The 27950-nt window shown below is 43.0% G+C and overlaps 1 protein-coding gene across 1 annotated transcript; it reads left to right on the top strand.

The window, feature by feature from the left end:
* Positions 1 to 27666, top strand: minar2 (membrane integral NOTCH2 associated receptor 2). The gene is made up of 3 exons (XM_087993084.1): positions 1 to 162; positions 546 to 794; positions 27481 to 27666. The coding sequence occupies exons 1-3, from the start codon at positions 1 to 3 to the stop codon at positions 27664 to 27666; spliced, it is 597 nt and encodes a 198-aa protein (XP_087849210.1).
* Positions 27667 to 27950: the final 284 nt, after the last annotated feature.

Raw genomic sequence — 27950 nt, 5'->3', positions numbered from 1 at the left:
ATGGACCTATCAGTCTTGCCAAATAACAACCATCCTGACAAATTTCTGCAGTTAGATGTAAAAGCATTAGGTACAAATCCTGGTTTAAGCCAATTTGGTTTTACAGGTCTCTCTGGAGCAGCTCTGAGTGGTCGTCAGTGGCACAATCAAGTCTATTCGCCAGTAAGTGATTCAAACATCTTCACATTGTGCATTTGCTCTGAGAATTGCAAATACATTGGAAATGCTTTTATATGTTATTTTTTCAAATTTAAATTCACTCAGATAAAAAGATATAAAACATTCATATAGATGACTCTGGAAATATGATCATACAAAGCCTATATTTTAATTCATTAAGTGTACTTTTGTAATTGTTCTTTGCATTTTAGGAAATAACTTGTTTAATCGGTTATTTTTGTGCATTCAAATGGACATTTGCAACCATTTCCTGACAAAAATTAATTGAATCAAGTTTACAGCAGAGTCATCACAAATTGATTCTGATAATAGTCCTGTGAATTACATCAGTGTCACTGCACTGTTGTGTATTAAATGTCTTCTAGGCTAAAGACCAAGATGCGCCAGAGAAGTTCAGCTTACAATTGTATGGCGATGGCCCTCCACTCATTGATAATGTGCTCAGCAAACATATCACTCTTCAAACCTTGGAGTCCACCATCAAGAGGAATCCCTTGTATGCAGACCAAAGGACAGAAAACAGCTGGCAACTGAACAAAGCTCATCCATCATGGACAATTCAGGATTATGACAGACAGTCAGAACAAACAAATCTAGCTGATCATTTAAGCAAGGTGATACATGATTAAAATACCGTTGTTAGTAGATACCACAATTTATGTAATATTATTTTGCACCTAGGGGCTTATTAAATGTCACAGTGTAGTTCACAAAGACAATAAATATACATTGAGTTATAAAATACTGGGGATATTTAGTAAAGGTACAATTAAACATAAAATAAACATGAGGGGCAACATTTTTACAGAGAGTAGTTTGAGTATAGAATGAAATTCCAGAGGAAGTGGTGGCTGCAGGTAAAGTTACAACATTTAAAAGACATGAATAAGAAGTGTTTGGAAGGATATGGCCAAGTACAGGCAGGTGGGACTAGTATAGTTTGAGATTATGCTTGGCATGGATTAGTTGGGCCGAAGGTTCCATTTCCATGCTAGATGACAATGAATCTATACTTCAATAAATCTTCTGAATTAAAAGAGAGGAATCATAATGTAGCAGAGAGTTTTATAAAGAATATTTCACAGTGCAAAACCAAAGTGCCTGAAGAATCTACGGTCAATGCAATGCAGATACAAAAATCCCAGGCAGAAGAATTGGGGTGCCTAGAGGGACGCAATACTGAGTAAATGTATTTGGAGAAGATGGGCAGGGATACACTTGTATGTGAGGACTGTATGAGTACGACAGGTCAATCAGCTTAACCTCAGTGGTGGGGAAATTATTGGATGCAATTCTGAGGGACAGAATTAATGTGTGCTTGGAGAGGCAGGGATTAACCAACATGTGGCTACATGTGTTTGTTAAGGGGAGGTCATGTCTGACCAACTTGATTGAATTTTTAGAAAAGGTGACCAGGTGTGTAGATAAAGGCAATATATTTGATGTAGTTTACTTGCTCTTTAGCAAGGCATTTACTAAGGTTATGCATGGGAGTCTTATAGCAAAGTTACAAGCCGTGGTTTCCAGGGAAATCTGGCAAATTGTATCCACAATTGGCTGAGTGGCAGGAAGCAAAGGATGATATTCGAGAACTATCTTTCCAACTGGAAGTCTGTGTACAGTGGTCTACAATGGGGGTCAGTATTGGGATCCTTGCTGTTTGTGGTTTATATAAATGATTTAGACTTGTATGTGGGAGGCTTAATTTCACAGATGACACAAAAACTAGTTGCTATGACCCGGCAGTGAACCCTTCTATTAATTAAGCCAAGCTCACAGAAAAGCTCACCTCGCCTCCTAATCTGTTAAAAAGATGAGTGACAGAGAATTCCTCAACTCCACTATTTAAAAAAATCAAATTATTCCTTAATTCTAAAAGTGAACATTAAATAACAACTATTTACAATTCTAAGCCTCCCTTTCTCTTAACTGCTTATTATCTGCCTCCAACTGCATAACAATATGCTGTTCCAATAAGACTGCTATTAAAATTACATCAACTAATTTCAAAGCCACACAGCGGCTGTCATCGTCGGTGTCTCTCTTCTTCCAACTGAAGATCTCCCTGGGTCATCTTCTTTCTTTTACTGCAAATATTTTTTATATGTAAAGGTACCTTTGACAGAGAGTGTTTCGATGGAGTTACACTGTTGATGGCAGTTACTCTACCTAACTTTCAAACTGGGGAAAAAGTGAGGTCTTTCAAACAGCCTGCCTTTCTTATCCTCCCAGCATCAGATCGTCTCATTGGTTTGACGTTGGCAAAACAATAAATTTAAACACAATTGTGTTTTATCATCCTGAGGCATAATTTAAACTGATTGGTTAAATTCAAAATGTTGTCAGAATAGAAACGGACTTAGGCATCTATTTCACAATGTTACATTTTTACAATTTTCCAGTACCCTCTGAGACTGCTAGCTAATCATAGGACAGGTGCTTGTAAGCTCTCAGTGCAAAACAGCATTCATTCTCTCTTAAAAATATAGTACACACCTTCACCTTCATAACATAAAGTGGTAAATCAGAGGATAGCCTTAGATTACAGGAAAAGTATAGATAGGTTGGACAGATGAACTGATCAGTGACAAATGGAATTCAATTTGGATTAAAGTAAGGTATTGCATTGGATAAGACAAATAAGGCAAGGGAACACATGATGAACAGTAGGACACTGTGAAGTATCGAGAATCAGAGGGATCTTGGTGTGCATGTCCCCCAGTTCTTTAAAATATCAGGACAGATGAATAAAGTGATTATTCTCTTCTGGCTGTGAGAATTACTGACTGTCTAGCATTTATTACTGATTCATGATTTCCTTTATCAGCTGAGGCACAGAATTGGAGGTTATGGTGGAACGAACTATTGGTTAGGCCACAGCTAGAGTATTATGTGCAGTGTGGAGTCTACATTATAGGTGGGATGTGATAACATTGCAGAGGTGATTTACCAGGGATGTTTGCTGGGCTGGAGAGTTTCAGTTATGAAAAGAGATTGGATAGCTTGGAGTTGTTTTCCTTAGGGCAGAGTAGATTGGGAGGGAACATGATGGTGATGTATAATATGAGGAGTGCAGATTGAGTAGACAAGAATGAACATTTCCCTTTCATGGAGGGTTCAATGACCAGAAAACATAAGTTTAAGCTAACAGGCAAAAGGATTAGAGGAGATGTGAACAGAAATCTTTTCACCCAGAGTGTGGCGAGAATCTGGAACTTGGTGCCTGTAAGAGTGGTCAAAGACAGAATCCCTCCTAACATTTAAGAAATATTCAATTCTCGTCTCCATGGTATAGGAAGGATGTTGTGAAACTTGAAAAAGTTCAGAAAAGATTTACAAGGGTGGAGGGTTGGAGGGTTTGAGCTACAGGGAGAGGCTGAACAGGCTGGGCCTGTTTTCCCTGGAGCATCGGAGACTGAGAGGAGACCTTATAGAGGTTTATAAAATCATGAGGGACTTAGATAGGGTGAGTAGTCAAGGTCTTTTTCCCAGGGCGCAGGAGTCCAAAACTAGACGACATGGTTTTAAGGTGAGAGGGGAAAGATTTAGAAGGGACCTAAGGGGCAACCTTTTCAACAGAGAGTAGTGTGTTAATGGAATAAAAACTACCAGAGGAAGTGGGGGAGGCTGGTATAATTACAGCATTAAAAAGGCATCTGGATGATGTATAGGAAGGGTTTGGAGGGATATGGGCCGGGTGCTGACAAGTGGGACGAGATTAGGTTGGGATATCTTGTTGGCATGGACAAGTTGGACCAAAGGGTCTGTTCCGTGCTGTACATCTCTATGACTCTATGGCTCTAAGTATTTAGATGTCCACTTGCATTGCTAAAGCAAACAAAGCTATGGGCCAAGTGGTAGAAAATAATTACAATAGTTAGGTGGCTGTTTTTGACTGGCATGGACGTGTTGAGCTGAAGGACCTTTTTCTGTGCTGTAGATGTCTACAACATGGGCTTTGAAATTGAGCAATCAAAAAGCTACTGAACAGTTGAATGATCTCACAGTTATCTCATAATGAAGCTCTGGCTATAGTTGTGCCAGGGTTTCCCCCTCAATGATGTCCATCTGACCTTTATAATGTTAAATATTGTTAAGTCTCTTCACAGCCACCTCCATCCTAAGGCACGTGCTTTCCCTCCAATCCATCAGCTGCTCCTAACTCAGTAGGTGGGGCTGCTGGTGTCCTTGTTGGAGACAATCGTCTTGATCCTCTAATAGCTTTGATAGACTATCTGCCATCCTTAATTGATATCAATTGCACTCCCTGGCCAATAATGGGCTTCTTGTCAAAAATCAGGCCAAGTGAATGACATTGACCTGATGCCAGGTCATGATCCAGAAACTTACCCAATATTAAGCCCCTGATTCCAGATTAAAACTTCAACCCAGTAACTGCATATTGATTACTGAGGACATGATGTAAAGAAAATAAGATGGCTACAGGTAGCAGAGTTTCAGATGAGCTCCAATTAGCTGAGGACTAAAGTCAGGAAGCTATCAAGATGGTCATTGGAACAATCACATTTTGAGATGGCAAAAATTTCAATGAGTGTTTCTGCATCCATTATGATAAGGTAGGGCTGTAGGATAGAAATATTGCAGCTTGGACACTTTTATTGCAGCTATAGTACATTGAATTGCAGCTCAGAGTTCAGTAGAGTATTGACTTTGTGTACTCCCGTATTATGATGAAAGGAGTTGGCTGCAGCAACAAATATGATGTTAGGGGCTTGTGCACAGGATTTAGGAGTTGGCTCTGATCTTGCTGATAACAAGTTGAAGAATTGGTGCATGCACAGCATTTGTACATAATAATAATAAGCAAGGAGCTAAAGATGATCAATTATTTACAATATACATTAGTGTTTGGAGATTGGATGTGAACATGCTATTGTCTAGTTTGTAGGTGGCACAAAAACAGCGGGGAAGGCAGGTGGCGAGGATGATACAAAGAGTCAACAAAGGGATATAGACTAGTTAAGAGAATCTGCAAAAACTTCGCAGATTAACTATAATGTGGGAAAATATGAAGTTATCCACTTTGGAAGGAAGAGAAGTGCTATCTAACTGGGAAACCCTTCAGAAAGCTGCAGAACAGAGGGATGTGGAGGTTCATACACATGAATCACAAAAAGTTAACATCCAAATTCAGCAGGTAATAGGGAAGACACATAGACTGTTGGCCTTTATTTCAAAGGTACTGGATAATGAAAGTAGGGAGATCTTGCTAAAACCATACAAGGCACGAGTCAGACCATAGCTGGAATACTGTGAGCTGTTTCAGTCCCTTTATCCACAGAAAAGTACATGGGCATTTGAGGCAGTCACAGAAGGTTCTTTAGATTGATCCTAGGGATAGGAGGATGTTCTTGTGAGGAAAGGTTGAATACATTAGGCTTGTACTCATTGGAGTTTATAAGAATGAATGAATGAAACGTATAATATCCTTAGAGGAGGGGCGCTGGGAATACGATAGGTGGAAGGAGGTGAGGGTGAGGGTGATAGGCCGGAGAGGGGATGGGGGCAGAGAGGTCAGGAAGAAGATTGCAGGTCATGAGGGGGGTGCTGAATCCGGGGGTTGGGACTGAGATAAGGTGAGGGGAGGGGAAATGAGGAAGCTGGAGAAATCTACTTTCATCCCATGTGGTTGGAGGGTTCCTAGGCAGAAGATGAGGCGCATTGAATGGCAGGGCAGATATGATGGACCAAATGGCCTACTTCTCCTCCAACATCTTCTTGATCTTATGGTTGAGAGGTGAACCTATATATAATCACGTCTAACATTGTATGCAATAAATATTCTAAACCATCCATTTCAACATCCATGTTATGCTAATTTAATAATAGTTTACTCAATTAAAATATGTATATCTTTCAATAATATTGCATCTATGATTGTAACATAGGAACATAGGAATTAGGAGCGGGAGTAGGCAATTCAGCTCTTCAAGGCCACTCACCATTTAACATTATCATGGCTGATCTTACTTTGGTCTCCACTCCACTTTCCTGCCTGCTCCCCACAGCCCTTTAACCCAGCTTTCATCAGAAATGGATCGATTTCTTTCTTGAATCTGTAAATTGATTCTGCCTCCACTGCACTCTCGGGCAGTGAGTTCCACAGATTCACAACCATCTGAGTGAAGTAATTTCTCATTGTCTCAATTTTAAATCTACCTCCTCTCACTTTATATCTTTTGTTTGAGTCTGTCCCACGAGGGGAAACATCTGTTCAACATCCACCTTATCCATCCCCTTCAGCATTTTATATCTGTCAATCAGATGCCCCTCAATCTTCTGAACTCCAGTGAGTACAAGCCTAAGCTGTTCAACTGCTCCTTGTACACCAGCCCTTTCAGCCCTGGGATCAACCTGGTGACCCTGCTCTGAACAGCCCCCAGTGCCTCCACATCCTTCCTCAAATAAGGAGACCAAAACTGGACACAATATTCCAGGCGTGGACTCACCAAACACCTTGTATCATTGTAACAACTCTTCCTCATTTTTCTAATCCAGTCCTTTTGCAATAAATACCACGTTTTCATTTGTCTTTCTTGTTATATACTGCACCTGCATACCCACTTTCTGCGATTGGTGCACAAGGATGTCCAGATCTCTCTGCACTGATGCACTATGAATCCTTTTCCCATTTAAATAATAATCTGTCACTTTTATTTTTCCATCCACAATGAATAATCTTGCACTTATTCACAGTGCACCCCATTGGTCAGGTTCAGGCTCATTCTCCTGACCTGTCAATAACTATCAGTAAACTTTTTATCTCCTCATCACTGCCTGCTTTCCCACATATTTTAGTATCATGCATGACCTTTGCCTTGTTACACACTATCACTGCTTGCAGATCATTTAATTTAAAATTGTAAATAATCGAGGTCCAAGAACTGAACCCTGCGGCGTTACAGTTCGCCATCCAGAGAAGGACTCAATTATGCTGAAACACTGCTTTCTGTCAGTCAACCAATCCTTGATCCAAGTCAACACTCTACCCTTAATCTCCTGGGATCTAACATTGTGGATCAGTCATTTATGTGGCACCTTGTCAGAAGCCTTCTGGAAATCTAGATGTGCAAATCCACCAGATCCCCATTATCCACCTCGTTGGTTACATAGAGTCATAGAGTCATAGAGATGTTCAGTTGGAAACAGGCCTTACGGTCCAACCTGTCCATGCTGACCGGTTATCCCAAGTCAATCTAGTCCCACCTGCCAGCACCCGGTCTATATCCCTTCAAACTCTTCCTATTCATATACTCATCCAAATGCCTCTTAAATGTTGCAATTGTACCAGCGTCCACCACATCCTCTGGCAGCTCATTCCATACATGTACCACCCTCTGTGTGAAAAAGTTGCCCCTTAGGTCTCTTTTATATCTTTCCTCTCTCACACTAAACCTATGCCCTCTAGTTCTGGACTCCCCAACGCCAGGGAAAAGACTTTGTCTATTTATCCTATCCATGCCCTCATGATTTTATAAACCTCTATAAGGTCACCCCTCAGCCTCTGATGCTGCAATGAAAAAAGCCGCAGCCCGTTCAACCTCTCCCTACAGCTCAAATCCTCCAACCCTGGCAGCATCCTTGTAAATCTTTTCTGAACCCTTTCAAGTTTCACAACATCTTTCCGATAGGAAGGAGACCAGAATTGCACGCAATATTCCAACAGTGGCCTAACCAATGTCCTGTACAGCTGCAACATGACCTCCTAAATCCTGTACTCAATACTCTGACCAATAAAGGAAAGCATACCAAACGCTTTCTTCACTCTCTGATCTAACTGCAACACCACTTTCAAGGAGCTATGAACTTGCACTCCAAGGTCTCTTTGTTCAGCAACACTCCCCCGGAACTTATCATTAAGTATATAAGTCCTGCTAAGATTTTCTTTCCCAAAATGCAGCACCTTGCATTTATCTGAATTAAACTCCACCTGCCACTTCTCAGCCCACTGGCCCATTTGATCAAGATCCTGTTGTAATCTGAGGTAACCTTCCTCACTGTCCACTACACCTCCAATTTTAGTGTCATCTGCAAACTTACTAACTATACCTCTTATGTTCACATCCAAATCATTTATGTAAATGACAAAACATAGTGGAGCCAGCACCGATCCTTGTGGCACTCCACTGGTCACAGGCCTCCAGTCTGAAAAACAACCCTCCACCACCACCCTCTGTCTTCTACCTTTAAGTCAGTTCTGTATCCAAATGGCTAGTTCTCCCTGTATTCCATGAGATCTAACCTTGCTAACCAGTCTCCCATGGGGAACCTTGTCAAAACCTTACTGAAGTCCATATAGATCACATCTACTGCTCTGCCCTCATCAATCCTCTTTGTTACTTCTTCAAAAAAATCAATCAAGTTTGAGAGACACAGTCCCTATACCTACCAGCCTTCACCATGCACAAAGCTATGTTGACTATCCTTAATCAGTCCTTGCCTTTCCAAATACATGTACATTCTGTCCCTCAAGATTCCCTCCAACAACTTGCCCACCATCAATGTCAGGCTCACTGGTCTATAGTTCCCTGTCTTGTCCTTACCACCTTTCTTAAACAGTGGCACCATGTTAGCCAACCTCCAGTCAACCTCACCTGTGACTATCGATGATACAAATATCTCAGCAAGAGGCCCAGCAATCACTTCTCTAGCTTCCCACAGAGTTCTAGGGTACACCTGATCAGGTCCTGGGGATTTATCCACCTTTATGCCTTTCAAGACATCCAGCACTTCCTCCTCTGTAATATGGACATTTTGCAAGGTGTCACCATCTATTTCCCTACATTCTATATCTCCCATGTCCTTTTCCACAGTAAATACTGATGCAAAATACTCATTTAGTATTTCCCCTTTTTCTGCAGCTCCACACAAAGGCCGCCTTGCTGATATTTGAGGGGTGAAAATGTGTTGCTGGAAAAGCGCAGCAGGTCAGGCAGCATCCAAGGAGCAGGAGAATCGACGTTTCGGGCATGAGCCCTTCTTCAGGACGGCTCTTTGAGGGGCCCTGTTCTCTCCCTAGTTATCCTTTTGTCCTTAATGTATTTGTAAAAACCTTTGGTTTCTACTTAATTCTATTTTCCAAAGCTATCTCATGTTCTCTTTTTGCCCTCCTGATTTCCCTCTGAGGTATACTCCTACTGCCTTTATACTCTTCTAAGGATTCACTCAATCAATCCTATCTATACCTGACATATGCTTCCTTCTTTTTCTTAACCAAACCCTCAATTTCTTTAGTCATCCAGCATTCCCTATACCTACCAGCCTTTCCTTTCCCCCTGACAGGAATATACTTTCTCTGGATTCTTGTTATCTCATTCCTGAAGGCTTCCCATTTCAATAACGAGAGATCATGTGAGGTGATGCATTTAGGCAAGTCTAATTCGAGAGCGAATTATACAATGAATGGAAGAGCGTTGGGAAAAGTTGATGAACAGAGAGATCTGGGAGCGCAGGTCCATTGTACCCTGAAGGTTGCTGCACAGGTGGATACAGTGGTCAAGAAGGCATATAGTAAGCTTGCCTTTATTGGACAGGATATTGAGTATAAGAGCTGGCAAGTCATGTTAAAATTGTACAAGACATTGGTTCGGCCGCATTTAGAATACTGTGTACAGTTCTGGTCGCCACATTACCAAAATGATGTGGACTCTGTGGAGAGGGTGCAGAGAAGGTTTACGAGGATGTTGCCTGGTATGGAAGGTACCTTACTAGTTTAAATCCTCCTGAGCAGCTCTAGCAAATTTTTTTGCCAGTATATTAGTCCTCTTCCAATTTAGGTGTAATCCGTCCTCCTTGTACAGGTCACTTCTACCCCAAAAGAGATTCCAATGATCCAAAAATATGAATCCTTCTCCCATACACCAGCTCCTCAACCATGCATTCATCTGCTCTATCCTCCTATTCCTGTCTTCACTAGCTCTTGGCACTGGGAGTAATCCAGATATTACTACCCTTGAGGACCTCCTTTTTAAATTTCTGCCTAACTCTCTGTAATCTCCCTTCAGAATCTCAACCTTTTCCCTTCCTATGTCGTTGGTTCCAATGTGGACAATGACCTCCTGCTGGCCCCTCTTCCCCGTGAGAACATTCTGCACCCTCTCTGAGACATCCTTGATCCTGGCACCAGAGAAACAACACACCATTCTGATTTTTCGCTGCTGGCCACAGAAACGCCTGTCTGTACCTCGGACTACAGAATACCCTAACACAATTGATCTCTTGGAACCCGACGTACCCCTCATTGCATTAGAGCCAGTCTCAATACCAGAAACTTGGCTGTTCATGCTACATTCCATTGTGAATCCATCACCCCCTACATTTTCCAAAACAGCATTCCTGTTTGAAATGGGTATTGCCACAGAACACACCTGCACTAGGTGCCTACCTCTCTTTCCTTTCCTGGAGTTAACCCATCTATGTGACTGTGTCTGAGACATCCCCCCCCCCCCTATAATCACCATCCATCATACACTGTTGTAAATTCCTCATTGCTTCTAACTGTCTCTCCAACTGATCCATTCGATCTGATAAGATTCGCAACCAACAGCATTTATTGCAGATATAATCCACAGTAACCCTTAAGCTGTCTTTAAACTCCCACATCTGACAAGAAGCACATATCACTCTACTAAAGGTCATTTTTGCTCCTTCACAATCTACAGACCCAGAAAATAACACCGTCTTATTCATGTACAAAACACTGTCCCAGGTTAGATTAATAGTTATGGCTTATATTTTAAGTTTAATCAAGAGAAATATCTCAAAAAATAGATAATCAAGAAAGAACCCACTCTATTCACTACTGCAGACATTCTGTAGGCCACTTAAACAATTACTTATCTGATTCTGTCCTGTGAACTTCACCCAAACAGTTCCTCCAAGATCAGTTGTGAATTTCACTGTTTGTTAATTTTCCCAGACGCACTCTGATGTCCAGTGATACATGAATTCAAATGGCAAAGGCAGAAACTGTGGTATCAGTTTCTTTCTCTCTCTCTGTCCTGCACTGATCTCACTTTGTGCTTCCTTTGTCTGTTCTTCTCCCTTTTAAAACTGCTGTTAGATTAGATTAGATTACTTACAGTGTAGAAACAGTCCCTTCGGTCCAACAAGTCCACACCGACCCGCCGAAGCGTAACCCACCCAGACCCATTCGCCTACATTTCCCCCTTCACCTAATACTACGGGCAATTTAGCATGGCCAATTCACCTAACCTGCACATCTTTGGACTGTGGGAGGAAACCAGAGCACCCGGAGGAAACCCACGCAGACACAGGGAGAATGTGCAAACTCCACACAGAGAGTCGCCTGAGACGGGAATTGAACCTGGGTCTCTGGCACTGTGAGGCAGCAGTGCTAACCACTGGGCCACCGTGCCACCCACCTGTTGTTTTGACTTTTTTTTCCAAAATTCCAAAACAATGCCATAGCATATAAAACAGTAATTGCTGCTCCTAGAATTCGAAGAAATCACCTCCAGCACCTAAAATACCTCAAAAAAGGAGCAGTTGTTACAGCCAAAAAATTTTCCCATCCTCCATCTTGGATTACCCAGAATCCATCTTTAAAGAACTCCAACAAGTTTGTCAAACGCACTTGCCCTTCATAAAACCATGCTGACACTGGTGAATTGAAGCACAATTTAGCTTTCGTCATTGCTTTCTCATCATCTTTCATTTATTTATTACTTCTTTTCTGTATTTTCATCAATTGAGAACCATGTGTTTGTTTTCCTGATCTTATTTTGATCAACCATTTGAAAACATTAATTAATGTGTATGTAGCCAAATACTAAATATACTTCCATACCAAGCAACAAAAAAAATTAAATCACACCTTAGTTACTGGCTGAAAGAAAATATATAATCTACTTGTAATAAAGTGTGCAACATATCTCTGATGGCCTTACATTCAAATCTCTCCATTTCACAAATGTTCACAGAAAATTGTCTATTGGTGGGGCTGGTGACCATTTTATGATCCAATCTTATAAATATTCTTTACATTTTTGATTGTTACTATGGTTGCTTGTCTAACTGCTTCCCCTTCCTTTAAGTATCTCAAGATCTCATTGGTCTGTCACCACTTTTCTAAAATGAAAGTCTGTTTAACATTGTACATGGATTTGCATCAATGACCTGACAGTCATTATTCCAGTGTAGATGGGAGTTGGACATGGGAATCCTGTGGAATCCCCATTGTAGCACACTCTGAGTATATTGCTTGAGAAATTGAATTTTAATCTGGGTAATTCTCCAATGCCTGCAAACCTCCAGAAATCTATTTAAATCTCCAGTGAAATTAAGGAAAATGGTTCCTGAAGAGACATTCGGCTATTATATATATAACCTATCTCATGAGTAAATGTTAAACTGAACCCATACTTACCTCACATACATACCCAACTATGCCTCCCGAGACCACTTATACCCCCCCACCCCCTCAAGGCCTTGATCTGAACCTCCTCCTGGACTAGACAACCCCATCAGCACCCTAACTGGACTCGGTTCTCCTACCCTTACCAGTCCTAATCTGAATATTCCTGACACCGACTGGACCCAGTCCCTCCCCACCACCCCGACCCATCCTAAACACTCTATCACTGACCCTGCCATTTTGCATTCCAGTAGGTTATCCAACTGACAGCCTACTTATCTGACACCCTGGCACTTTACTTATCTGGCACTCTACCCACTACTGATCTTGCATCCTATTCATCTGAAACTCAATCCCCTCCCCAGCTGGTACCCTTTTTACCTGTTTACCCTGAAAGAATGGCCCCATGGACCTGGACCTCCACCCAACTCTCAGAAATACAGAGCTTCCTTCTTTCAAAAAAGGAAAGATCATTCACTCATCAGAAAATCTAACCTATTATCTTTAATTACAAATTATTTGTTGTGACAAAAAACATTCCTTTTTTTGCAAAAGAACAAATTATTTAATAATTTGGATTTAAAATTTCCTCATTCATGTGCTTCAAGCATTTTAACTCCACTTGGATTCATATTCTGTTTTTATTCTTCATGATGTCACGATCTTATTCAGTTTATAATCTATTTTTGTAATCGTACTTCTTGAATGCTTTCTCTGTAAAGGGCTGTTTTCTACATTATGACTGACAATTTTCTATCTGTGATTTTGAACAATCCTGCCTTGGAGTGCAATGCTTAGGAAATTTTAATGCCCTGAATTCATTTAAATGTCCATTCAAAGCTGGCAAGACTGCTATCAGGGTCAAAAATTATTGCTGGTGTGGAAAGGGGAGATTATCACACCTCTATCAGAGACCATTGGAAAGAGTCTGTGTTGGCGGCAACAGGCTTCACTGGTGGAGAAACCGGGACAAAGAGGTCTGTTAGTATCCTTGCGGGGCCAGAATGCATGCATTATAACCCATACATCAACAGACTTGATTGGCCTGGATCTTGTGATTATAATAGCAGCCACAAAAGCACCACAACTTCCAGTGTGCCCACTTACTCTTGAAGTTGTAGTGTGCCTGAAAGGTTCTGGATTGTTCTGGAACCTCTGAGTCTGTAAACTTGAGCTGATTGTTCTGTACATACCCTTGCATTATGTTAAAAATCACTCAACACCAGGTTATAGTACAACAAGTTTATTTGGAAGCACTAGCTTTCTGAGTGCTGCTCCTTTATCAGGTGTATTATGGAAAGGCATAGACCCTACTTGGGAGAGCACAGTCCTTTAAATCAGCTAAACTGCCAAAACATCAGCAATCCACTACAAAAGGCATCAGAAAGCCTGCCCTTTGCTTGGGAGATAAATTCAGACCAAGTTGTAACATATCGTAGGGGCGGTACAGTGGCTCAGTGGTTAACACTGCTGCCACACAGCACTAGGGACCCAGGTTCAATTCCAGCCTCAGGCGACTGTCTGTGTGGAGTTTGCACATTATTTCCGTGTCTGTGTGGGTTTCCTCTCACAGTCCAAAGATGTGTAGGTAAAAACAATGACTGCAGATGCTGGAAACCAGATTCTGGATTCGTGGTGCTGGAAGAGCACAGCAGTGCTGGAAGAGCACAGCAGTACTGCTCCTCAGATGCTGCCTGAACTGCTGTGCTCTTCCAGCACCACGAAACCAAAGCTGTGTAGGTCAGGTGAATTGACCATGCTAAATTGCCCATAGTGTTAGATGCATTAGTCAGGGGTAAATATAGGTGTGAAATTATTGGGCCAAAGGGCCTGTTTCCATAGTATAGGGAATCCAATCTAATCTCATGCCATTGTTGAAGGAAAGACAAAGAAATTAACTAGGCTAACATTTCTCCTTCAGTTAACATCACCACTTTCCCTACACTGAACACCATCAACACTGCTGGCTAACCCCTCTCCAGCTATCAGCCATTTGGTTCCCTATCCCATCACTCCTCCCAGACCACAAGACGATAGATATCAGCGCAGAATTAGGCCATTCAACCAATTGAGTTTACTCTGCCACTTGGTAATGGCTAATATATTTCCCAATCCATTTTCCTGCCTTCTCACCCTAACCTTTGATCCTGGATTCCATTGCCTCTACTTCTTCCCTATCACAATGTCCTTCCACTGGTATTTTTCTTAGTTTGTTCAGGGTAACAATGAAGCAGTAAAATGGCTGAGTGATGGCCCAGTCTATCAGTTACCTCAGAATATTGAAACTGGAGAGCTTCAGGATTCAAAGAACAAAGAGAACAAAAAAGATTTACAGCCCAGGAACAGGCCCTTCAGCCCTTCAAGCCTGAGCCGATCCAAATCTACTGTCTAAACCTGTCGCCCAATTCCTAAGCATCTGTATCCCTCTGCTCCCCACCTACTCATGCATCTGTCCAGACGCACCTCAAATGAATCTACCGTGCCTGCCTCTACCACCTCTGCTGGCAACACGTTCCACACGCCCACCACCCTCTGTGTAAAGTACTTGCCGCGTGTATTCCCCTTAAACTTTCCACCTCTCACCTTGAAAGTGTGACCTCTCGTTATTGAATCCTTCACCCTGGGGAAAAAGCTTGTCTCTATCCATCCTGTCTATACCCTTCATGATTTTGTAAACCTCAATCAGGTCCCCCCTCAATCTCCTTTTTTCTAATGAAAACAACCCTAACCTACTCAACCTCTCTTCATAGCTAGCACCTTCCATACCAGGCAACATCCTTGAAAACCTACTCTGCACCGTCTCCAAAGCGTCCACATCCTTTTGGTAATGTGGTGACTAGAACTGTATACAGTATTCTAAATCCAGCCGAATCAATGTCTTGTATAATTTTAACATGACCTGCCAGCTCTTATACTCAATAACCCATCCAATAAAGGCAAGCATAATATATGCCTTATTGACCACACTATCCACCTGTGCAGCAACCTTCAGGGCATTCATTGTATAATTCGCTCTAGAATTAGTCTTGTCTAAATGCATCGCTTCACATTTGTCTGGATTGAAATCCATCTGCCACTTTTCTGCCCAACTCTCCAGTCTATCTATATCCTCCTGTATTCTCTGACAGTCCCTTATGCTTTCTGCTACTCCACCAATCTTTTTGTCATCTGCAAACTTGCTGATCATACCAACAGTGCCCTCTTCCAGATCATTTATGTATATTACAAACAACAGTGGCCCCAACACTGACCCCTGTGGAACACCACTGGTCACCTTTCTCCATTTCGAGAAACTCCCTTCAACTACTACTCTCTGCCTCCTGTTGCTCAACCATTTCTTTATCCACCTAGCTAGAACACACTGCACACCATGTGACTTAACTTTCTTCATTAGTCTACCATGGGGAACCTTATCAAACGCCTTACTAAAGTCCATGTATGTGACATCAACAGCCCTGCCTTCATCTATCAGCTTGGTCACTTCCTCAAATAACTCTATTAAATTGGTAAGGCACAATCTCCCCCACACAAAACCATGTTGCCTATCACTGATAAGCCCATTCTTTTCGAAATATATATATATAGATCCTATCCCTCAGTACCCTCTCCAACAACTTTCCCACCACCAACATCAGGCTCACTGGTCTGTAGAGTTACCTGTAATATCCCTACTACCCTTCAGGGGGACAACATGAGCAACCTTCCAGTCCTCTGGCACCTCACCTGTATTTAAGGATGCTACAAAGATATCTGTCAGGGCCCCAGCTATTTCCTTTCTCGCCTCGCTCAGCAACCTGGGATAGATCCCATCCGGGTTGGAAAGTGTGGTGCTGGAAAAGCGCAGCAGGCCAGGCAGCCTCCGAGGAGCAGGAGAATCGATGTTTCAGGCATAAGCCCTTCTTCAGGAATGAGGCTGATGTGCCAAGTGGGCTGAGATAAAAGGTGGGGAGGTGGAATTTGGGGGAGGGGTGCTGGGAATACGATAGGTGGAAGGAGGTGAGGGTGAGGGTGATAGGCCGGAGAGGGGGTGGGGGCGGAGAGGTCGGGAAGAAGATTGCAGGTCAAGTGGGCGGTGCTAAAACCGGGGGTTGGGACTGAGATAAGGTAGGGGGAGGGGAAATGAGGAAGCTGGAGAAATCTACATTCATCCCGTGTGGTAGGAGGGTTCCTAGGCGGAAGATGATGCGCTCTTCCTCCAGGCGTCATGTGGCCAGGGTCTGGCGATGGAGGAGGCCAAGGACCTGCATGTCCTTGGTGGAGTGGGTGGGGGAATTAAAGTGTTCAGCCACGGGGCGGTTGGGTTGGTTGGTGCAGGTTGGGTTGGGTTGGAACCTCTCACCCTCACAACGTGCAGCCCTCTACTCCCTCCGCTCCAACCCCAACCTCACCATCAAACCAGCAGACAAGGGAGGCGCGGTGGTAGTTTGGCGCATCGATCCTTACACCGCTGAAGCTAGACGCCAGCTCTCGGACACCTCCTCCTACTGCCCCCTTGACCATGACCCCACCTCCCACCACCGAACCATCATCTCCCAGACCATCCATAACCTCATCACTTCAGGGGATCTCCCATCCACCGCCTCCAACCTCGTAGTCCCACAACCCCGCACCGCCCGTTTCTACCTCCTGCCCAAAATCCACAAACCTGACTGCCCCGGCCGACCTATTGTCTCAGCCTGCTCCTGCCCCACCGAACTCACCTCTGCATACGTCGACACGGTCCTGTCCCCCTTAGTCCAAGAACTGCCCACCTACGTTCGGGACACCACCCACCCCCTCCACCTCCTCCATGATTTTCGCTTACCTGGTCCGCAACGCCTCATCTTCACGATGAACATCCAGTCCCTATACACTTCTATCTGCCATCACAAAGGCCTCCAAGCCCTCTGCTTCTTCCTCTCCCACCGACCCAACCAGTACCCTTCCACTGACACCCTCCTTCGACTGACTGAACTGGTCCTCACTCTTAACAACTTCTCCTTCCAATCCTCCCACTTCCTCCAAACCAAAGGAGTAGCCATAGGCACCCACATGGGCACCAGCTATGCCTGCCTCTTCGTCGGATATGTGGAACAGTCCATCTTCCGCAGCTACACTGGCACCATCCCCACCTTTTCCTCCGCTACATCGATGATTGTATTGGCTCTACCTCGTGCTCCCACGAGGAGATTGAACAGTTCATCCACTTTACTATCACCTTCCACCCCGACCTCAAATTTACCTGGACCATCTCAGACTCCTCCCTCCCCTTCCTAGACCTCCTCATTTCTATCTCGGGCGACCGACTCAACGCAGATATTTACTACAAACCGACTGACTCCCACAGCTATCCAGATTACACCTCCTCCCACCCTGTCTCCTGTAAAATCGCCATCCCATATTCCCAATTCCTTCACCTCCGCCACATCTGCTCCCAGGAGGACCAATTCCAATACCGAACAACCCAGATGGCCTCTTTCTTCAAAGACTGCAATTTCCCCTCCGACGTAGTCGAGGATGCTTTCCACCGCATCTCCTCCACTTCCTGCAGCTCCGCCTTTGAACTCTAACCCTCCAATCACCACCAGGACAGAACCCAACTGGTCCTCACCTTCCACCCCATCAACCTCCGGATACATCGTATCATCCTCCGTCATTTCCGCCACCTCCAGGCAGACCCCACCACCAGGGATATATTTCCCTCCGCACCCCTATCAGCGTTCATGAGAGACCACTCCCTCTGCGACTCCCTCATCTGGTCCAAACCCCCCACCAACCCAACCTCCACTTCCCCTGCAACCGCAAGAAGCGCAAAACTTGCGCCCACACCTCCCCCCTCACCTCCCTCCAAGGCCCCAAGGGATCCTTCCATATCCATCGCAAATTCACCTGAACCTCCACACACATCATTTACTGCATCCGCTGCACCCGATGTGGTCTCCTCTACATTGGGGAGACAGGCCGCCTACTTGCGGAACGTTTCAGAGAACATCTCTGGGACACCCATACCAACCAACCCAACCGCCCCGTGGCTCACTTTAACTCCCCTCCCACTGTGGGTTTCCTCCCACAGTTCAAAGATGTGCTGGTTAGGTGAATTGGCCACGCTAAACTGCCCATAGTGTTAGGTGAAGGGGTAAATGTAGGGGAATGGGTCTGGGTGGGTTGCTGTTCGGAGGGTCGGTGTGGACTTGTTGGGCTTAAGGGCCTGTTTCCACACTGTAAGTAATCTAATTTCTCCTGTCATCCACAGTTCACGAATCTTTGCCTTTAATGGGACATGCCAACCTGCATTATCTTTGAAAGCCTCCCACATCTCAAATGTGGACTTCCCTTCAAATAGTTGTGTCCAATCCACATTTCTGAGCTCCTGCCTAATTTTGATATAATTGGCCTTGGCCCAGTTTAGTACTCTTCCCTTAGGACCACTTTCATCTTTATCTATGTGTATTCCAAAACTTACAGAATTTCGGTCACTGTTCCCAAAGAAATCCCCCACCGCAACTTCTACCACCTGTCCTGGCTCGTTCCCCAGTACCAGGTCCAATATGACCCCTTCCCTCATTGGACCCTACAGATGACATAAAAATAATTTGATTTTTCAGGAATGATATTTCCTTATTTTGCATTTGGAACTCCAAGTAAGTGCACTCATGCGATCAAGTATTTTACATTCAAATACAATTCAGAACACTGTCCTCCTCAAGAAACAGTTTAAATGAGGGAGGCACAAGCATCTTACCAATTGCTTCCTGCTGTTTCACTTATGGGACAGAGTTTTCATTTTTAAGTGTGAAAGTGGCCTTGTAAAGACAGAAAGGCTTCCACTCAGGGCAGGGAGGGTCCTTCCACATAATTACATTCTCGTAAGTTCATTGTACACTAAATTTTAATAGCTAGCAATCAGGAGGATCTTTAACCACACTCATCGACCTTCTATTCAGAACCTTTTAACTGTTAATTCCCCCTACTATATTCATTTTACAAGTAATGCATAGGGAAAATCACAACCTCAGGGATTCACGTTACTAGAACATAGAACATAGAACAGTACAGCACAGAACAGGCCCTTCAGCCCAAGATGTTGTGCTAACCATTGATACTCATGTAAGGGAAACCTAATGTATGAACCCTCAAATTTCTGTGACCATATGCATGTCCAGCAGTCTCTTAAATATCCCCAATGACCTTGCTTCCACAACTCCTGCTGGCAACACATTCCATGCTCTCACAACTCTCTGTGTAAAGAACCCGCCTCTGATATCCCCTCTATACTTTCCACCAACCAGCTTAAAACTATGACCCCTCATGTTAACAATTTCTGCCCTGGGAAAAAATCTCTGGCTATCAACTCTATCTATGCCTCTCATTATCTTGTACACCTCAATTAGGTCCCCTCTCTTCCTTCTTTTCTCCAATGAAAAAAGTCCGAGCTCGGTCAACCTCTCTTCATAAGATAAGCCCTCCATTCCAGGCAGCATCCTGGTAAACCTCCTCTGAACCCTCTCCAAAGCATACACATCTTTCCTATAATAGGGCGACCAGAACTAGACACAGTATTCCAAGTGCGGTCTAACCAAAGTTTTATAGAGCTGCAACAAGATCTCACGGCTCTTAAAGTCAATCCCCCTGTTAATGAAAGCCAAAACACTATATGCTTTCTTAACAACCCTGTCCACCTGGGTGGCAATTTTAAGGGATCTATATACCTGCACACCAAGATCCCTCTGTTCCTCCACACTGCCAATAATCCTATCCTTAATCCTGTACTCAACTTTCAAGTTCGACCTTCCAAAATGCATCACCTCGCATTTATCCAGGTTGAACTCCATCTGCCACCTCTCAGCCCATCTCTGTGATCCCAGCTGATGTTATTACTGGATCAATCAATCAGTTGTTTTAATGGAGTAATCTTTCACTGAAACACAAACATGCAATGGGCCAGATTTGGTTTTACCTATTAAACAGAGGTTTATTATGCAAGAGAAATGAAGATAAAATGGAATAAACCAAATATTCACAGATGGAATATTCACAGATAATGCAAGTAAAACGATTTCTAAAAACATGGTAAACTGCAATCCTATTTAGCCTAACAATACTCTTTCACAGTACTCATATCAGAGAAAATTCCTTCCTCTATCACAACTACAGGGCTTCATCGATATCTGGTGGTTTGTCTGGTTTCATTCCTTTTTCTTTTCTCATGGATAATCCAGTCAGTCATTAACATTTCACAAGAATAACAGCTAAGATTCACCAGAATAGTTGATTTTGGAAGTGGAAGGATTAATCAGCTTGCAAACCATTCCTGCATATGAAAATAATAGTATGCTAATGAAGCCAAATGTTACATGACTCTTTTAATGTGTAAGGGTTGCTTCACAGGGAATAATGAAGGGCAAATAGACACATTCTCCTATTTACCACATGTATGCAAAGCAATATTAAGCTCAGGTACACAAATAGTTTGTGTGGCAGCATCAGGAAAGGGGAGAACCAGTTATTGCCAATGGAGGTTATACCTCTCCAGGGACAGTTAACAATGGGGAGAAAGTGAGGACTGCAATGCTGAGACCAGAGTTGAAAAGTGTGGTGCTGGAAAAACACAGCAGACCAGGTAGCATCCGAGGAGCAGGAGAATCGATGTTTCGGACACAAGCCCTTGTTCAGGAATGAGGCTGGTGTGCCAAGCGGGCTGAGATAAAAGGCAAGAAAAGGTGACCACACTTTTCAACTCTGGTCTCAGCATTGCAGTCCTCACTTTCTCCCCATTGTTAACTGTCCCTGGAGAGGTATAACCTCCATTGGCAATAACTGGTTCTCCCCTTTCCTGATGCTGCCACACAAACTATTTGTGTACCTGAGCTTAATATTGCTTTGCATACATGTGGTACATAGGAGGATGTGACTATTTGCCCTTCATTATTCCCTGTGAAGCAGCCCTTACACATTAAAAGGGTCATGTAACATTTGGCTTCATTAGCATACTATTATTTTCATATTCATCCAACCACACTGCCTCATCTTCCGCCTAGGATCCCTCCAACCACAAGGATGAATGTAGATTTCTCCAGCTTCCTCATTTCCCCTCCCCCCACCTTATCTCAGTTCCAGCTCCCGGATTCAGCACCACCTTCTTGACCTGCAATCTTCTTCCCAACCTCTCCGCCCCCTATCACCCTCACCCTAACCTCCTTCCACCTATCATATTCCCAGTGCCCCTTCCCCAAATTCCCCCCCCCCCCCCCACCTTTTATCTTAGCCCGCTTGGCACACCAGCCTCATTCCTGAACAAGGGCTTGTGTCCGAAACGTCGATTCTCCTGCTCCTCGGATGCTGCCTGGCCTGCTGCGCCTTTCCACCACCACACTTTTCAACAACAGTTAACAATGGAACAGGCTTTCAATCAGTACAGGAGCAACCTTATAAGGGTCCAAAGTTTTTACTGACTATGACAAGATTCCAAATATAAAGCAACCTATTTATAGATCAGTAATTCCATCCCAGATATTGGAACCTCTAATAGCAAAATTTAAAGCTTTTGTCAAACTTTAGCTGTTTTTGCTTGTCAATTAAATCTATCACAATCTCAAAGTTTTGCCATTGTGAATGGAAAACTTGCCATTTCAGCTTTGTACCATCTTTCATTTTGATGAGAGCCAGGAAAGGAAAGCTGACAACCATTATGTGACTCACACTGTGTTTCTGCTGCATTCTGCTTCTTTCAGAGCTCTACAGCATCTCTGAACATTTCTGTGTTCCTCTTTTAGTAAATGTACATCTACTATAGCTGTTCAACTCTCTATCTCAGCAGCATTTTATTGAAGTAAAATATGACTTATACTCTGTCTTTATTAGAACTGCTTGCAAGGCGGCTACCTTTACTTCGTGCACTACAGCAGAGGTGAAATGAATAAGGGAAGCCAAGAAGCACATTAGTGCAATTTTCATTAAATCATAGTAAATCCCAAAGCCCTTTAGATTCAATGAATTAATCATTATTATTGAGTATGCAATATGCCCAGAGTAAACGTCCACACAGAGTGATTTAAATGAAAGATCAGGTATACAGTCATAGAGTCATAGAGATGTACAGCATGGAAACAGACCCTTCGGTCCAACCCGTCCAGATATCCCAACCCAATCTAGTCCCATCTGCCAGCACCTGGCCCATATCCCTCCAAACCCTTCCTATTCATATACCCATCCAAATGCCTTTTAAATGTTGCAATTTTACCAGCCTCCACCACTTCCTCGAGCAGCTCATTCCATACACCTACCACCCTCTGTGTCAGCCTCTCCCTGTAGCTCAAATCCTCCAACTGTGGTGACATCCTTGTAAATCTTTTCTGAACCCTTTCAAGTTTCACAACAACTTTCCGATAGGAAGACCAGAATTGCACGCAATATTCCAACAGTGGCCTAACAAATGTCCTGTACAGCCGCAACATGACCTCCCAACTCCTGTACTCAATACTCTGACCAATAAAGGAAAGCATACCAAACGCCTTCGTCACTATCCTATCTACCTGCGACTCCACTTTCAAGGAGCTATGAACCTGCACTCCAAGGTCTCTTTGCTCAGCAACACTCCCTAGGACCTTACCATTAAGTGTATAAGTCCTGCTAAGATTTGCTTTCCCAAAATGCAGCACTTCACATTAATCTGAATTAAACTCCATTTGCCACTTCTTAGCCCATCTGGCCCATCTGGTCAAGATCCTGTTGTAATCTGAAGTAACCTTCTTCACTATCCACGACATCTCCAATTTTGGTGTCATCTGCAAACTTACTAACTATATTCTTATGCTCATATCCAAATCATTTATATAAATAATAAAAAGTAGTGGACTCAGCACCAATCCTTGTGACACTCCACTGGTCACAGGCCTCCAGTCTGAAAAACAACCCTCCACCATCACCCTCTGTCTTCTACCTTTGAGCCAGTTCTGTATTCAAATGGCTAGTTCTCCTTGTATTCCATGAGATCTAACTGTGCCAATCAGTCTCCCATGGGGAACCTTGTCGAATGCCTCACTGAAGTCCATATAGATCACATCTACTGCTCTGCTCTCGTCAATCCTCTTTGTTACTTCTTCTAAAAACTCAATCAAGTTTGTGAGACCTTATTTCCCACGCACAAAGCCATGTTGACTATCCAGAATCAGTCCTTGCCTTTCCAAATACATGCACATCCTATCCCTCAGGATTCCCTCCAATGACTTTCCCACCGCCGAGGTCAGGCTCACCGGTCTATAGATCCCTGGCTTGTCTTTACCGCCCTTCTTAAACAGTTGTACCACGTTTGCCAACCTCCAGTCTTCCGGCACCTCACCTGTGACTATCGATGATACAAATATCTCAGCAAGAGGCTCAGCAATCACTTCTCTAGCTTCCCTCAGAGTTCTCAGGTATACCTGATCAGATTCTGGGGATTTATCCACCTTTATGCGTTTCAAGACATCCAGCACTTCCTCCTCTGTAATATGGACATTTTGCAAGGTGTCACCATCTATTTCCCTACATTCTATATCTTCCATAACATCTTCCACAGTAAATACTGATGCAAAATATTCATTTAGTACCTCTCCCTTTTTCTGCGGCACCACACAAAGGCCACCTTGCTGATCTTTGAGGGGTCCTATTCTCTCCCTAGTTACCCTTTTGTCCGTAATGTATTTGTATAAACCCTTTGGATTCTCCTTAATTCTATTTGCCAAAGCTATCTCATGTCCCCTTTTAGCCCTCCTGATTTCCCTCTTAAGTATACGCCTACTTCCTTTATACTCTTCTAAGGATTCACTTGACCTATCCTGTCTATACCTTACATATGCTTCCTTCTTTTTCTTAACCAAACCCTCAGTTTCTTTAGTCATCCAGCATTCCCTATACCTACCAGCCTTTCCTTTCCCCCTGACAGGAATATACTTTCTCTGGATTCTTGTTATCTCATTCTTGAAGGCTTCCCATTTTCCAGCTGTCTCTTTACCTATGAATATCTGCCCCCAATCAGCTTTTGGAATTCTTTCCTAATACTGTCAAAATTGGTCTTTCTCCAATTGAGAACTTCAACTTTTAGATCTGGTCTATCCTTTTCCATCATTATTTTAAATCTAATAGAATTATGGTCGCTGGCCCCAAAGTGCTCCCCCACTGACACCTCAGTCACCTGCCCTGCCTTATTTCCCAAGAATAGGTCAAGTTTTGCACCTTCTCTTGTAGGTACATCCACATACTGAATCAGAAAATGTTCTTGTACACACTTAACAAATTCCTCTCCATCTAAACCTTTAACACTATGGCAGTCACAGTCTATGTTTGGAAAGTTAAAATCCCCTACCATAACCACCCTATTATTGTTACAGATAGCTGTGATCTCCTTACAAGTTTGTTTCTCAATTTCCCTCTGACTATTAGGGGGTCTTTAATACAATCCCAGTAAGGTGATAATCCCTTTCTTAATTCTCAGTTCCACCCAAATAACTTCCCTGGATGTATTTCCGGGAATATCCTCCCTCAGCACAGCTGTAATGCTATCACTTATCAAAAATGCCACGCCGCCTCCTCTCTTGCCTCCCTTTCTATCCTTCCTGTAGCACTTCTACCCTGGAACATTAAGCTGCCAGTCCTGCCCATCCCTGAGCCATGTTTCTGTAATTGCTATGATATCCCAGTCCCATGTTCCTAACCATGCCCTGAGTTCATCTGCCTTCCCTGTTAGGCCCCTTGCATTGAAATAAGTGCAGTTTAATTTATTAGTCCTACCTTGTCCCTGCCTGCCTTGACTGCTTGACTCGCTTCTGTCCTCAACTGTACCAGTCTCAGATTGATCTCTTTCCTCACTATCTCCCTCGGTCCTGCCCCCACCTTACTAGTTTAAATCCTCCTGAGCAGTTCTAGCAAATTTCCCTGCCAGTATATTAATCCCCTTCCAGTTTAGGTGCAATGTCTCCTCCTTGTACAGGTCAATTCTACCCCAAAAAGAGATTCCAATGATCCAAAAATGCAAATCCTTCTCCCATACACCAGCTCCTCAGCCATGCATTCGTCTGCTCTATCCTCCTATTCCTGCCCTCACTAGCTCGAAGCACCGGGAGTAATCCAGATATTACTACTCTCGAGGACCTCCTTTTTAAATTCCTGCCTAACTCTCTGTAATCTCCCTTCAGAATCTCAACCTTTTGCCTTTCTATATCGTTGGTTCCAATATGGACAGTGACCTCTTGCTGACCCCTCTCCCCCGTGAGAACATTCTGCACCATCTCTGAGACATCCTTGATCCTGGCACCAGGTAAGCAACACACCATTCTGATTTTTCGCTGCTGGCCACAGAAACATCTGTCTGTACCTTGGACTAGTGAATCCCCTAGCACAATTGATCTCTTGGAACCCGACATACCCCTCATTGCATTAGAGCCAGTCTCAATACCAGAAACTTGGCTGTTTGTGCTACATTCCATTGTGAATCCATCACCCCCTACATTTTTCAAAACAGCATACTTGTTGAAATGTACAAGGAGGAGACATTGCACCTAAACTGGAAGGGGACTAATATACTGGCAGGGAAATTTGCTAGAGCTGCTCAGGAGGATTTAAACTAGTAAGGTGGGGGCAGGACCGAGGGAGATAGTGAGGAAAGAGATCAATCTGAGACTGGTACAGTTGAGGACAGAAGCGAGTCAAGCAGTCAAGGCAGGCAGGGACAAGGTAGGACTAATAAATTAAACTGCATTTATTTCAATGCAAGGGGCCTAATAGGGAAGGCAGATGAACTCAGGGCATGGTTAGGAACATGGGACTGGGATATCATAGCAATTACAGAAATGGGTATAGCCACAGAACACCCCTGCACTAGTTGCCTACCTCTCTTACCTTTTCTGGAGTGAACCCATCTATGTGACTGTATCTGAGACTTTCACCCCTTCCTATAACCACCACCCATCACATACTGTTGCTGCTGATGATTCTTCATTGCTTCTAACTGTCTCTCCAACCGATCTATTCGATCTGATAAGATTCGCAACCAACAGCATTTATGGCAGATATAATCCACAGTAACCTTTAAACTCTCTTTAAACTCTCACATCTGACAAGGAGCACATATCACTGCAAAGGCCATTTTTGTTCCTTCACAATCTACAGACCCAGAAAATAACACCGACTTATTCTTTTACAAAATGTTGCCCCAGGTAAAATTAATAGTTATGGCTTATATTTTAAGTTTAATCAAGAGAAATATCTCAAAAAAAACATATAATCAAGAAAGAATCCACTCTACTCACTGCAGACTTTCTGTAGGCCACTTAAAACAATTACTTATCTGATTCTGTGCTGTGAACTTTGCCCAAACAGTTCCTCCAAGGTCAGTTGTGAATTTCACTGTTTGTTAATTTTCCCAGATGCACTCCGATCTCCAGCGATACTTTAATTCAAACTTTGTCCAATTTAATTTCTTTTCTTGTAGGATACCAAGGAATACTTTACTGAAAACAGATCTCAGTTCAGCTTTCATTAAAAAGTTAAGATTTCTGACTCATTTAGTATTGAACCAAAGAATCAAATGTGTTCTCATGACCTCAAAAGCAAGAATATGGCCACTGTGTAGACTTAACACCATGGAGATTAATTCAGATAAGACACAAAAAATTGACTCTTAAGTGATAAGATTTTCTGGTTTCACATTTTCCAGTGACTAGATTCTCTCAATTCTTTCAGCCTAAATGCAGTGAGCTTGGGTGAATAGATTATATATAATATGAGTTAATTTCTCATCAATCCACACCTCTTTCTCCCAATGTATAAACTGTTGTCATTATTTGACTTCTGATATTATTGTGTTTGTTCTGTCGCACACAAAATGAAAAGTTTCAGCAACATGCCTCGCTTTCAGCAATATTTAATTTTTATTTATTTTCATTTAGGAGGATCCAAATGACCTGAAATTTTGGTTGGAAGACGTTTATACACCAGGGTATGATTCTTTACTGAAGAAGAAAGAGTCTGAACTGAAAAGAGCCAAATGTTGTAAGCTAATAGCACTGTTCATATTAGCAGCCTGCACTTTAATTACTGTAATTACAATATTAATAGTTTTTATTGGATATTAAATGATTGAGCCAACAAAGATTTATATAAGAAAGTGTAATTGTCATGTTAATGTTAGTCAACAGGGATTGATGATGCCTATGCCAGCCTTTTAGGCAAACCACTGGATTAGTTCAATCTTCATGCTCTTTACCGAGAATCCTGCAAAGAGTTTTCTCTCTTCACATATACCTGTATACATATCCACTTCCTTCTTGAATGTTCCTATTGAAACTACTTCCACTAGTCTTTTAGGAAATACATTCTAGACCATACCAGCTTGCAATTTAAAGCTGCTTTACCTTTG

The sequence above is a fragment of the Chiloscyllium plagiosum genome, unplaced genomic scaffold (genome assembly GCF_037043375.1).
Source record: "Chiloscyllium plagiosum isolate Xiang-an unplaced genomic scaffold, Cpla_swu_hap1 HiC_scaffold_2, whole genome shotgun sequence".
NCBI classification, from domain to species: domain Eukaryota; kingdom Metazoa; phylum Chordata; class Chondrichthyes; order Orectolobiformes; family Hemiscylliidae; genus Chiloscyllium; species Chiloscyllium plagiosum.
The sequence above is the reverse complement of the archived record's forward strand: the minus strand, read 5'-3'. Positions and strand labels throughout refer to the sequence as shown.

What these genes read in the sequence shown, in the direction of transcription:
- minar2 (XM_087993084.1), top strand. Translation starts at nt 1, where the DNA reads ATGGACCTATCAGTCTTGCCAAATAACAACCATCCTGACAAATTTCTG. An exon ending in ACAATCAAGTCTATTCGCCA is followed by an intron (nt 163 to 545) that starts GTAAGTGATTCA and finishes AATGTCTTCTAG; the next exon opens with GCTAAAGACCAAGATGCGCC. An exon ending in TAGCTGATCATTTAAGCAAG is followed by an intron (nt 795 to 27,480) that starts GTGATACATGAT and finishes ATTTTCATTTAG; the next exon opens with GAGGATCCAAATGACCTGAA.